Source organism: Pinus tabuliformis, chromosome 1_2 (assembly GCF_031772625.1).
Source record: "Pinus tabuliformis cultivar Carrire ecotype Pingquan chromosome 1_2, CPIR1, whole genome shotgun sequence".
NCBI classification, from domain to species: Eukaryota; Viridiplantae; Streptophyta; class Pinopsida; order Pinales; family Pinaceae; genus Pinus; species Pinus tabuliformis.
Genome location: NC_142298.1, coordinates 636,788,641 through 636,802,101, shown reverse-complemented (window position 1 = coordinate 636,802,101; position 13,461 = coordinate 636,788,641). Strand labels below are relative to the sequence as shown.

General features: G+C 36.0%; 1 protein-coding gene across 1 annotated transcript in view; it reads right to left on the bottom strand.

Annotated features, from left to right (window-relative positions):
- The window catches only part of LOC149207250 (protein DMR6-LIKE OXYGENASE 1-like), a 44,157-nt gene extending 34,344 nt beyond the window's left edge, over positions 1-9,813 (bottom strand). The window contains exons 1-2 of the mRNA XM_089395673.1: positions 9,360-9,813; positions 9,032-9,279 (exon numbers count right to left, since the gene is read on the bottom strand). Coding sequence (XP_089251799.1) covers positions 9,032-9,279; positions 9,360-9,638 — 527 coding nt within the window. The 5' untranslated portion in view covers positions 9,639-9,813. The remainder of the gene's footprint in view (positions 1-9,031; positions 9,280-9,359) is intronic.
- Positions 9,814-13,461: the final 3,648 nt, after the last annotated feature.

The window sequence follows — 13,461 nt, the reverse complement described above, 5'->3', positions numbered from 1 at the left end:
GTTTTGGGGCTTGAAGCCCAAGTTTTGACTAAGTATGATGTAAAGACTCCGCGATTTGTGGGTGCGGAGCGCGAAGTTGTAATTGAGTCATAGGGTTGTCTGCCCTTACTTTTGTAAATATAATGTTGGCTTGAGAGTTCTACCCATGGTCCGCAGACCATGGGATTGTATAAATAGAGCGAGGCTCTAAGTGTAAAGATATCTAAGGAGATAGAAGGAATAGAAGAAGATCTAATGATGAAGCATTGAGTCTAAGTGGAAAGTTGAGTCTTTGGGTCGTAGAGTAGGAGAAGGCTTTGCAGCTGAGTGCGCAGAGGCCTAGTAGTCCACAGCTGAGCGCATGGACCCTTGCAGCTGAGTGCACAAGGCAAGTTGAGTCTGTAACCGATTGAAGCATTAATAAAGAGAAGTTTTACATTATTTATGTGTATCGTTTCCTATTTTATGCATTGAAGTATACTGGGTATGAATTGCAAGTTTACTGTTTATTTGTTGCGCGAACTTATATGAATATGTTGAATAAGTGAATAAGTGAATAAAATAAATTATCTGTTTACACGAAGATAACTAATTGTTATAAGAAAATAAGTAAGAACCATAGTAAATAGCGTAAATCGTTGCTCTAGTAGCACAAAAGCTTCACAACCCCTGGTTAGGGTTGCGCGAAGGAGAATATAATAGGGCGCGAAGGCCTAGCAGGTCAGGAAAGTGTGCGAAGTAACCTGCGTGAAGGTAGCCACAATTGTACTAAATCGACCCCTTAGACATCTCAAGTGTGCAAAAACTTAGTTCCAGCATCCCCCATACTACTTCAGGTGAGACCTCAGTTCGCGCTCCACGGGCTGTTGCCAAAAGGGCCAGTAGTACAGGGATTTGTTTGGCTAAATAACTTCGAACCTAGGTCAGGCCCCATCAAGCTAACACATAATGGGCAGGTGAAATCTCACAAGAAAGGAGGAAAAGAGATGGCCATTGATGGCCATCATTAGGGCTCAAAGCAAATCCACAACAAAGGAGGAAAGGATGCCAAGAGGAATGGCATGAAAAATAAATTAAGCCAATACGAAATTGATAAGGAGATGGTTGAGCTGAAAGAGAGGCTCAAATTTGTGGAGATGATGCTGGAATGAGAAGACCAGAGATAGAGATTGGACATGTGGAGGAGGTTCAAGTTTCTTTCTAGATAGAAGGATTTCATGAAGAAGATCCCTAAGAGGCTACGGAAGGATTTGAAGGACCTATTGAATGCTTCAGTAAGAGAGGAAGAGCTTTGAGCAGTTGAGCTTAAGGTTAGAGCATTTCACACTTGTGAACTAGTGAGAGATGACATCCTTAGAGAAGAGGGTGATGAGAAACTGTCTAAGAGTCTTCGGGACTATGAGCAAAGTCTGAAGCAGTAAAGCGAGTTGTCAATAAAGGATGTTGGTGAGCTATTGAAAGAAGGTCAACAAGGAGAACTGGTAGCAAAATACCAGAGGTGGATACATAGTCTTTTGTCTTTAAGGTGGGTGAACTTTATGTGAATGCAGATCAAGGGAATGGGCATGATGTCCAACATCGAAGAGAAGGCACATGGAGTGCCTCACAAAAATGAGAGCAAGAAGATAAAGAGTGTTGCAATAGTGGTTAGAGACTTCCATAATGGAAAATAAGAACAATGATATTGTGGGAAAAGAGCAACCCTCAAAATGTATTATGTAGAGGAGTGAAGCCAATGATGAGGACGAAGAGAAGAGATTCTCCAAGCATCTCATGGACTACGAGGAATGTCTAGAACAACAAATGGCACTAGGAGCATTTGTAGGGACTCAAAAGCCTCATATTTTTTAAGCTGATGTGATTTGTTCATGTGCAGGTCATGGAGACCATGAAAGAAGACAATCATTACAAACTGTCATAAAAGAAGGGAAGGACATGAATTTTCCTTTAGGTGATAAAGGCAGCAATAGAGTTCTAAGAGGGACATCTTTGCATTTGGACAAAATAGACACCGGACATAGTTTAAGTAAAGAGCTCATGAAACATGATGCAGAAATTGAGTTGCTAGAAGAAATTAAGTCATAGTTTGATAGAGGAGAATGGATGATAGAGGATGAGACTATAATTTTAATTCAAATTAGTTTTTTTATTTGTATCAAGAAATTAATTCCTTGGAGGGAAGGATAGTTGGTTTAAAGGTATGTAACGTGCTAAGCTAGAGTTGGAAGAAAATGTAGCTACAAAATGTTGACAACAAGAGTTGTATAAAGGGTTTGCAACCCACTAGAAAATAGAAGACTGTAAGGACAAAATGAAAGAGAGGATTCAAATCAACATGGAAATTTGGATGCAGAGATTTCAAATGAGGAAAAACATATTTGTATTTCTTTTCATTTGGATGCAAGTTCCAATAATAATGGGAGACATCCATACATAACTGTCACATTATCTTCCCATGATATTGAGGGAAGAAAGGAATTGGAATTTTATAAAAATCACCAAGAGGAAGAATTGTTGAAGAGGACAGTAAAAGAGGATAGAAGGCCACATATTTTTAAAAATGATATATTTATGAATATTACATAGTATGCAAAGTTGAACAGAGTGTCCTAAAGGATGGAGAGTAGGAAAAATTATTCCAAAAGGCCGAATTTGGCTTGTTCAAGATAGAGACATCTAAGAAGTCTTGAGTCAATTGAAGGATATCGTGACCAATTTTTTGATAGGGGAAGTACATACAAGTATAAATCTTGTTGAAGACAAATTTTCATTTCATAGAAGTTGCATGGAAGAAGCAACCACACAACGGTTTCCAACCATTGTGGAGTTCTTGGAAGAAGAACATGATGAAATGACTATTGGGATTTTGGAAAGGAGGTGATGAATGATGGCAAGAGAAGGAGAGACGAAAAGTAATGGCATTGGTTTCTCTTAGGTAAATTCTTTTCATTTGCAGCCAAGGAATACATGGTAGCAAATAGTGATAGAAAGTTTCCATTAGTTTGGGATTATGCATTATATTTATTGTTATAGGGATGTCGAAAGATGGAATCCATTTGATGAAATGGAGGATATGACGGGGATGATTGGTACTAGCATTATGGATTGACTAGGAAGGAGCAACATGTACCGGAAATAATGCAAATTGGACATGAAGGTTAAGGAATTCATGATGGTAACGAAGGGGATACCTAGATAATACTACAAGGAAGAAGAAGATTCAATTTGCTTCAAAACTTAGTTGATTTTTTAGGACTGCAACAACATGGAAAAGACGAGATAGTTGCAAAACAAATTTGGGATCGTGGAAGAAGAAGGGCAGGCAACAACAAGTTGATTGCAAGAGATTGCTTTGGCAATGAAGGTGGAGTGCAGAAGAATAAAACTTGGGATCCTGGCATAATGAAGTCAGCGTTGGTACTACAACATTTTTTTGGGACCCTGTAGGATTCAACATATTGACTAGGAGGTCAAACTTTTCCCAGCCAGGGAGTTTGATGCAGGAGCATCAACCCCAACTTTATCAAAAGTTTAAGGCCCCAAAAGGGGATATGTAAATTATAGATAGAGTTTTATTTTCTCATTTTATTTAGAGATTTGTAATAGGGGTAATTATCTTGGTTCTTGAGAAATATGGACTTTTAGTTGTTAGGATATTTTGAGGTGTATTTGTAAATTCTGAGAATTGTCTAGCTTAGGTAGAAAACAATTTGGACCAGTCTCCATTTAGTTTTTTTGGTTTTTTAATATATTTCTTTCAGCCATTAAGATTATATACGTAAGTGTATAGATTAATCAAGCATGGAGCTCTCCATTCTATCTCTATAAATATCCTTCCTAAAATGAATGAAATTGGTATTATATCACTAAAAATCGAGAACCAACCCGATGTGGGTTTTAATAATCCTTGTGTGGCTGTGGGAATTGTGTGAAGCGGCTAGCATAAGAAGGAGGTGAATTTCAACATTTGTTCGTTGGTCCTGTTCCAAGAAGGACCCACCAAAAATAAAAATAAAAAATAGAGGGTTCAAAGTTATGTTCGTATGTCGAAGGGAAGAGAGTTGCCCAGAATAGGGGAATAGACTCGACGCTAACGTGTGGACATCGAAGGAATTGAAACGAAGGAAAGTTACAGAGATGGACGCTAATGCATGAGTTTCAATGGATAAGAGCTTTGACAAGAACAAATGAAGAGAGGACGAAGTCCTCTAATCGATTTTAAGTTTATGTGCACAAGTTCATAAAGGGTAGTAAAAAAGAAATCCGAAGGCACTAGGTTATAGTAGAAAATACTCATTATTGTAAAGAAAATAGAAAAAAAGCCACCAAAAAAACATACTCTAAAATATTTAAAATAATTGTAAAAATTATAATATCAATTTGAAACAGAACAATAATTTTTTAATAATAAAATTCCAATAATAATTATAAGAAAATCCAAATCATATAACATTTAACCTTTTCCAAATACAAAAAACCAATTAATACAACAAACATATAAAAATTATAAAATTTTGAATAGAAATAACATTAGTACTTAAAACAAAGTTAAATTAAAAAAAAAAAAAAATTACATAGAAGTGCATACTTCTTATAAGTCAAATAGCTCATTGGATATAAGCTAAGGGAATTTTAAAATATGCTCGTAAAATAAAATGGTGGTATAAAGATAAAATTAGATAGCTTTTTTTTAAATGTTAACTTTTTAAAAATATTAATATTTTTAAAATATAATTATATAAAATTAAATAATTATTTAAAAAATAATAAAAAAACTAAAGTATTATATTATAAAAAATTAAATTAATTTTATTGTTATTAAATATAAATTATTAATATTTAATAATAATTAAAAAAACATTAAAATTTAAAAGTTTAAAATTGTTCTAATTTTTTTTGTTCTATTTTTAAATATATTTAAATTTTTTTACTAGACATGACCTAACTAGTACTATAAGCCTCTATGACATAATTGGTCAGAGAAGCGTAAATGACATGCATTCCATGTGTAAAAGTTTAAGGACACTAATCCGGGCCCCCCTAAGATGAAAAAGAAATAATATTCCCCAAACTAATATAAATCCAAAGTTTAAATCTGCTATCATGTTTATTTTGAAATTATGAAGTCCAAAGTCTAAATCTGCGATGATGTACTTTGAAATTATGAGGTCCAATGTTGAAATTGTAGACGTTCAAGGACCTATGAAGTCCAAAGTCTAAATCTGCTATGATGTACTTTGAAATTATGAGGTCCAATGTTGAAATTTTAGACGTTCAAGGACCCTAATCTGGGCCAGCCTAATATGAAAATACAATAAATGCTAAACTAATATAAATCCAAAGTCTATATCTGTCCTGATGTTTACTTTGAAATTATGAAATCCAGTGTTAGAAATTGTAGAAGTTCAAGGACACTAATATGGGCTTTAAAATGGAAAAAACAATAATATTTGTCAAACTAATATAAATGCAAAGTGTAGATTTATTATGATGTTTATTTTGAAATTATGAAATCAATTTAAATCTATAGGTTTATTAGAATGTTTATTTTGAAATTATGAAATCAATTTAAATCTATAGGTTTATTAGAATGTTTATTTTGAAATTATGAATGGGAGAGTATAAACTTGAAGTTTATTTTGAAATTATAAAATGTCCACGTAATTTTTGAGTCATATATTAAATATAATGAAAATGTAATCCACTTCAATTTAAAAATAAATAAGAATTATTTTAAAAATCAAATCTCGAAAATTATGGAAATTTACTTTGAAATTATAAAATGTCTACACAGTCTTTGAGTAATACATTGAATATAGTCTTTGAATAATATATTGGACATAATAAAAATATAATTCACCCAAATTTAAAAGGAATTGCGGGAGTCTGAGATCTGAAGAAGGGGATGGAAGCGATTCTGGCAATGAGGGTTTCAGTGAAGGTTTTTGGCGCCGACGCGGCCCCAAAAGACCTGACAGGCTATGGATCGACTGGATGCATGGCTGTTGAATACCCTGAATTCAGCGTTCCTTCTCGGTCCTGGGCCGGATCTGCTAAGGAGAAGTTTTTACATGACTCGAGTCAAAAGAACCTGCAACCGGAGTGCTCTTCTTCCATCAAGAGTCAGGGAGCTCACCTTAGGGCGGCACCAGAAATCGATAGCTCGGAGCCCTTCAACTCAAAGCAACAGTTTCTCACCCTGTATCTAATTGAATCGCTCTCCTCAGTGAATGCAAATGACAAATCTGTATACGAGGGCGGAAAAAAGAGGCGTCTGACAGTCCCCAAGCCTCAGATCGAAGTGCTGTGGTATCGATCGGCCGCATTAGAGCGGTATTTGATTGAAGGAACTGTAGATCAAGAAGAGGATAGGACTAAGGAAATGGTTCCGCGTGGTGTGGCGTTTTTTATACGCACAGCAACGCGGATCTGGGCACATATCCTCCAGAAGCGGCGTCATAACAAAGGGCTCGAAAAGAATATTATGCCAAAAAGCTACAGCACAAACAGGAGTCCCGATCCGGCAATTGGCACACCAGACTGGGCAAAAACTCGCCGATCCGGGGTGGATCTTCCTGATAAGGTAAAAACGTTAGCAGATCCAAGGTATGAAAGGAAAACCTCCTGTATTGAATATACAAATGCTGCTCTGTCTACCATTGGCACAGATCTGGGTTTATTGAACTCTGAATCGGGGTCTTTCCCACCGATCCAGGGCATCCTGTTCAGAACAAGCCCAGAACCAACAGATCAAAGCCATAATATGGTATACCGATCCCATATTGTCCCGATCCAATGGATTAAATGCAGATCGAGGCCAGGGTCCATCATTAACATGGTAGATCAGACCCATATGAAAAATCGGGCCCATATCATACCAAATCTGGCCGCCCACTCTCTGATATGGGATTCGAAAAAGAATCAGAGCAAAACCTCTGCAACAGAACCATCAATTTCAAGAGCTGGAACTCTGGAAAGAGGATTCCAAGTATTCATAAAACTACCTGAAGGAAAATCAAAAATCATCTGGGTGCAAGAGTCGGATACCGTCAAACAAATGCAGGAAATGATCACGAAACAATTAGGATTCCCCATCAGATCACAAAATCTGATATATGAGGGCAGAGCACTACAAGATAATAAATATCTCTGGGAATATCAGATTGAACCCCTGTCAACAATCATACTCAATCTGAGATTGAGAGGGGGAGCATCTGTCAATGGCAGAAATAACAATAGAGCTGAAGGGAGTGGCACAGGTACAGGGAAAAAACCAGGTAACATCTCCTTCAAAGATATCCTACAAGGGAAAAACAAAGAAGGAATGGCGCCAACTCAAGCAGGGATGAACGCCAAGCCATATATCGTGGAACAACTGGATCATACCCCGGTATACAACATAGAGACACCAGAAACAGAGGAGTACTGCAATACATACGAAAGGCAAGCAGTTATATGCAGATTTAACAGCTTTTGGCCCAAACCAATTGATTTATTCCACTGGATATTCACAAACTGGACCATGCAATGCGAAATCCACCTCTGCTCCAAAGGTTTCTTTATAGTAAACTTCTTATCAGCAGCTGACAGGGACGCAGTATTGCAGGAAGGACCTTGGTTCTGGGGATCCACTGGGCTATTCATCACACCGTGGTTTCCAGAATTTGACGCAAATACAATGGTAGTTACAAAAATGCCAGTTTGGGTGCGTCTACACAACCTCCCAATACATCTCTGGACTGAGCAAGTACTAGTTGGAATTGGAAATACCATAGGACGCTACATCAAATGGGACACACAGCGATTGGAGGAAAGAATCTACACATATGCTAGGATATGTGTGGAGGTAGATCTTAGCAAAGGACTGCCAGACCAGATTCAGCTGAAGCATGGACAGAGGAGCTGGACTCAAGGTTTAGATTTCGAAAACACTGCTTTCAGATGTCGAATATGTAGACAAACAGGTCACTTACAAAGCACATGTCCAGCAGCCAAAAAGGACAACCGAAGAAGGAAGAAAACAGAAAAACAAGCGAAAGGATGGCAATTCACCACACTTGATACAGATGATGAGGAGGAAGAAGAGATGGAGATCACAAATACAAAACAGCCCAGCCAGACAAATGAAGTACCAACAGCGGAAGACAAAAAATTGCAGAAACAACCAGAAGTAACACAGGTAAATACAACAGATATTATGGACATAAACAGAAATAAAAGGCATCACATATCAGATTCATCAGACTCTGATAAAGAAAATCCACAACCTGTGGCTGAAACGACACTGGCATTGATAAATCCAACAGAACCACAGGGGGTTTGGAAAAAAGTTGAGAAGAAAAAGGGGCGGAAAATATGATTTTCCCCCACATGTACATAAATCATATATGCACAACATGATGTTTTTGCACTAGTACACCCTGCGCGGTGTTGACAGATCTCTGCTTTTTAAAAAAGCACCATTTTTGACGGATCACTGTTATCAGCATATGCCAATGGGCATCTACAACATGTAATTTTTCAATATTAATGAAAGATTACGATTTTTCCAGTGGAAAAAATTCACCCAAATTTAAAAAAAACAAAAATTATTTTAAAAATTAAATCTTGAAAATCATAGAAATTTACTTTGAAATTATGGAGTGTCCACATAGTCTTTGAAAATCAAGGAAGTTTACTTTGAAATTATGAAGTGTCCACATTCTCGAAGTGATATGAAGTGATATGTCTATATTAGACATGAAAAAGATATAATCCACTCAAACTTAAAAAATAAAACAATTCACTCTAAAAGTTAAATGAAAAAAATATAGTCCACTCAAACTTAAAAAATAAAAAAATATTGTCCACTCAAACTTAAAAAATAAAAAATTACTTTAAAAGTTAAATCTGCTATGATGTATGATATTTACTTTAAGAAAATGTCAAATATCAACTTGGAGATGAATGTTAGACCAGGTTTAATGGGTTGAATTAATTAGTGGGAACTAATTGTAAATAATTGTAATTGTTTTGTTGGGTTTCCAATCATGAGAGGTTAGGGAACTGGTACCTGAAATCTGCGGGCTTGTCTGGCCATAGCGGCATCATCTTCTGTATCGGTTCGCAGGGATAGCGGACGAAGTCTCTCCAGCTGAGGATTTTTTCTTCTTTAACACTGAAGCTGGTGGCATAGCGCATCACACGTTTGGGATCCGCAGAGAAGTAGCGCATCTTCTCCTCAGTCGGAAGGTGGAAAAACTCTCGCGCCACTCTCATCATTTCGGCCATGGCAGACTCCGGAACGCCATGATTCTTCACCTGCAACCCCACAACCATCAATCTTCAAATTAAAATGATAAAAAAAAAAAGAGGCAATGGAGCACCTGGAAAGGGATTACCAGAAAGAAACCCCATTGTTGGCACGCTTGGCCAATGGCCTCCACCACTGCAGCTCGGCCTTCACCATCGCCATGAAGGTGAGCGAGATCGATCATGGGTACTTGATCCTCTTCATGTGGATGAGAATCCAACAACACAGGGCGCTGCTCGAGGGGTCTTATGTAAATTTCGGGGACAGCATGAATGCCAGCATCGACCAGAGCTTTTACTCCCTTGTAATGAGCAGGGTATCTTTCATCGTCATTATTATTTGGCTCAGAGGCGGACCTTGCGGCCATGGCTGGATAGATGACACTGCCTGTAATGCAGAATTTGAAAGTATTATTTCACTATTTATTAAGTTTTCTACTCCCTTCCTCCGGTCAGACCCCGCGTGGATAGGAAACTTCTCTCTCGATCAGAAAATTGGGCCGCGGTGGCCGCCTCGTTCAATAACAGCTGTAAGCAGCGTTTGGTGCAAAGTTTTCCACTTTCGCAGAAATTAGCGCATGGACATGCCAGTGATTCCACCAATCCTGTTGATTCCACATTTGAATAACTACTATGATTCCATATTTTAATGAATATTTCGCTACCACGTTGATCATAAGAGATTCTACTCAATCTTCAAACTTTATTGACAGTGATATGGTGGGATGATTTAACAGGGATTCTACTCTTCAAACTTTATTGACAGTGATATGGTGGGATTATTTAACAGGCTATTGGTCCATTAATGGGTCCCGTTCTATATGTTTTATTCAATTTTTAAATTTTTTGGACAGTAATATGGTTGGATGTTCAAACATGGCAACTCATATTTAATAAGTCATAGGTTTATTAATGAGGTGGGGTTTTATAGGTTTATTTCTAGATTATGGACGTATATAGCCAAGCATACTTATCACTATACTATGTATTAGTTTAAATTTAACGATGCGCATATACAGCGTGACAGCATTAATGAATCTATAGAGTAGGAGATAATGAATCTATAGACTAGGAAATAAATATCGCCATCAAACACTATATTGTTGGACAATCACACTGATATATATATAGAGAGAGAGAGAGTAATAATAAAAATATATTATTTAATATGATTAAATTATAAATATATTGTTAATGGGTTTATATCTCCCAGAAATAATGAAATTTTTAAAATCCAATAAAAAACAGTTTTTATATATATATGTGTGTGTAGATAGTGTATTTAAATATATATAAATACTAGTTGTCTTTAGTGTGACTTTTTGGAAGCAAGGTGTTGAATCCATATATACAGTAAAAAACCAGTTTAAATAACACACATCAAAATTTCACCTCAAATTTTTCTAACGAACCAGAAATTCCAAAAAGTCGCACTAAAGACAACTCCAAATACAAATATATTGAAAACATAATGTGAAAGATGATAATCCAACTGAATTGTTTTTATTAAAAATGTATGTTTCACTTTTCAATAAATTGTAATTTAAAATTGGGTTCTTTTCAATAATAAGAAGGTAAAATGATGTACTTGGCTTTAAATGTTGAGAGAATTATTTTGAATTTAATGTAATTGTAAATATCAATTATTTATAATATAAAATTTAGTTGTAAGAGGAGTTATTTGATGATGTTTAATTTAGTTAAAAATAATGATTTTATCAAATTCAAAATTACAATTTTGGCCAAAATTAATGATGATAAATAAGAAATGATTCAAGATATAGAGTTATGAATAGTGATACCTATAGTAAATCAATATCATTACCACCACGTGAATGACACTCATAGCTAATCATAGCCAATCATAATAATTATGAGAGAGAGATTCAAAACTTAAGATAAAACTAACTAAATTAAGTTGTAAAATACCTTCACATTTTTATTTCTAAAAACATGTTAAGATGTTGATATAGGATCACAATGTTTTTCTTCAACAATTTTTTCTTTTTTCGTATTAGAAATACATTGTAGCCTCACTAGTCAGTGTAATAAGACAAAAAGTAGGTTTGTCCAACAAACTATAGGTCAAATTTTGTCCAAAATCCTGTGCATAACAACTATACAAAAGATAGTATTATTATTCACAGAGAATTTCAAAAGCTTCTATTAGTATAAAAATTAAAAAGATACCTAAAAACAAACTAATTTTACAAAACATAATATGACCCAGAGTTAATTAAAGGTATTCCTAATGGTTGCTTCCTCTTATTCAACTAGAGAAGGTTGAGGATTCTAGTCCATTTCATCCACCTCTCTAGGTCACTGTAGCACATATTATTCCTAATTATTCTCATCTACCTCTAAAATCATGGTCAATTTCCAATTTATGAGGTTGGTTGTGGGGCTTGGGCACTCTAGCACATATTATTCCTCATTATTCTCATCTACCTCTAAAATCATGGACAATTTCCAATTTTAGGTGGTTGGTTGTGGGGCTTGGGTTGACAATCAAATTGTCAATGTAATGATGCAGAGCATGAAATTAAACATTTAGGATATCAACATGTTTTTTCTATTGAAGAAAGGTTTCCTAATCATTGTCATCTCATTACTATGGTTTCCTCCCGTGCATTAATTTTCCATATTACAATGAAACCGAAAATCTTGTAAATCTGCAATAAATTCCTCTTGTCTTCTAACAACACACCAAGTATTAGTGATTTGAATAGGCAAAATCATCCCTAATTATTGTGATTTACTATAACATCCAAACTCCAATGAAACCTATCCCAAATCCTCAATTTCAATCCTCTTTTATTATGTTTATTTCCAATTTCTTAATTCGAAACAGCACTATTAAATAAATAGATAAATTAGATAAACAGATAGAACTCTTAAAACGACTTAGATTTTTTACTAGCCAAACTCTAAAACACTTACTAAATATAAATTAAATAATAATTTTAACATTATCACTTTAAAAGTAAAAAAAAAAAAAAAATTGCAAACATACTTACACTTACCATTCCCATTAATCAAACTTATAACCATTCCAAGAAAGAAATTAGTTTACACAAACGGAAGGGTGCACCTAATATTCCCACCCTAACTTCAAAAATGACTTAAAGATATCCATTAAGTATGGATAGCTGTTAGGATATTCCGACACATAGGAAATAGTTAAGTTCAACTTGGTCTAGTATAGAGTTAGGTATAGAGTTAGGTAAAGTGTGTTTCTTTACCGTTGTACATTTTGTAACTTACAATCCGACGGTCACAATATGTAGTGATCCGACGGTTCACTCTCTCCTCGGTATTACCGACACTTGATCCGTGGCTTGACACCCGATTGGTCCATGAGTTCTATTTAAAGCGCATGGAGGGTCATTGTTCGGGTAATCCGTCTATGAGAGAAAGCTTATGTAAATTTTCATTCTTTGATTAATAAATTGCCTGAAGTGGCCACGTTGGCTCAGGTCGTGGACTGTTTCCCTCTTTGAGGGTTTTAACCACGTCAAAAATACTGGTGTATTGATTTGAGATCTGGTTGTGAGAGGTGTCCTTTTGGTGTTCTTTCTGAGGAACTTACCCTGTAAATTCCTACATGGTATCAGAGCTATTTGAGGGTCGCGTCCGTTGGTGATCCAAATTTGAAGCCGGTAGAACTGCATCCGACTGCCGTTTCCTAGATCTGTTGTTTCTGACTGTTTTCGGGCCGAGAGGACTGCTCTGTTGTGTTCGGAGCATCTGTTCCAGTGAGGAACCCCTTTCGTTTCACGCGAAAAGGTTTCCGGTAGCCCTAGCTGCGTCATTTTTAAGATCTGGAGGTATACAGTCTTTATTTGCAGTTTACTGTTATTTTCTCTCTGCTTATTTCGGTTTCGGTTTATTTAGCTTTTTTTTAACCGGATCTATACCTTTCATTTCTGCGTATGCTCTTTGCCCTGCGACTCTGTGCGATCTGGGCAAATCAGAAACAGAAAGGAAGGATTTTTCTCATGCGTATGCTCTTTTCCCTGCACCTTAGTGTGATCTCGGAAAATCAGAAACATTGAGAAAAATATTTAGTTTTTCGGCTAAAGCTAACTTTGAGCCGCAAGGTTCATTTTTGAAAATATCTAGTTTTTTGGCTAAAGCTAACTTCGAGCCATAAGGTTCGTTTTCTTTGCATGTCCGTGTTGGGTTTTGTGT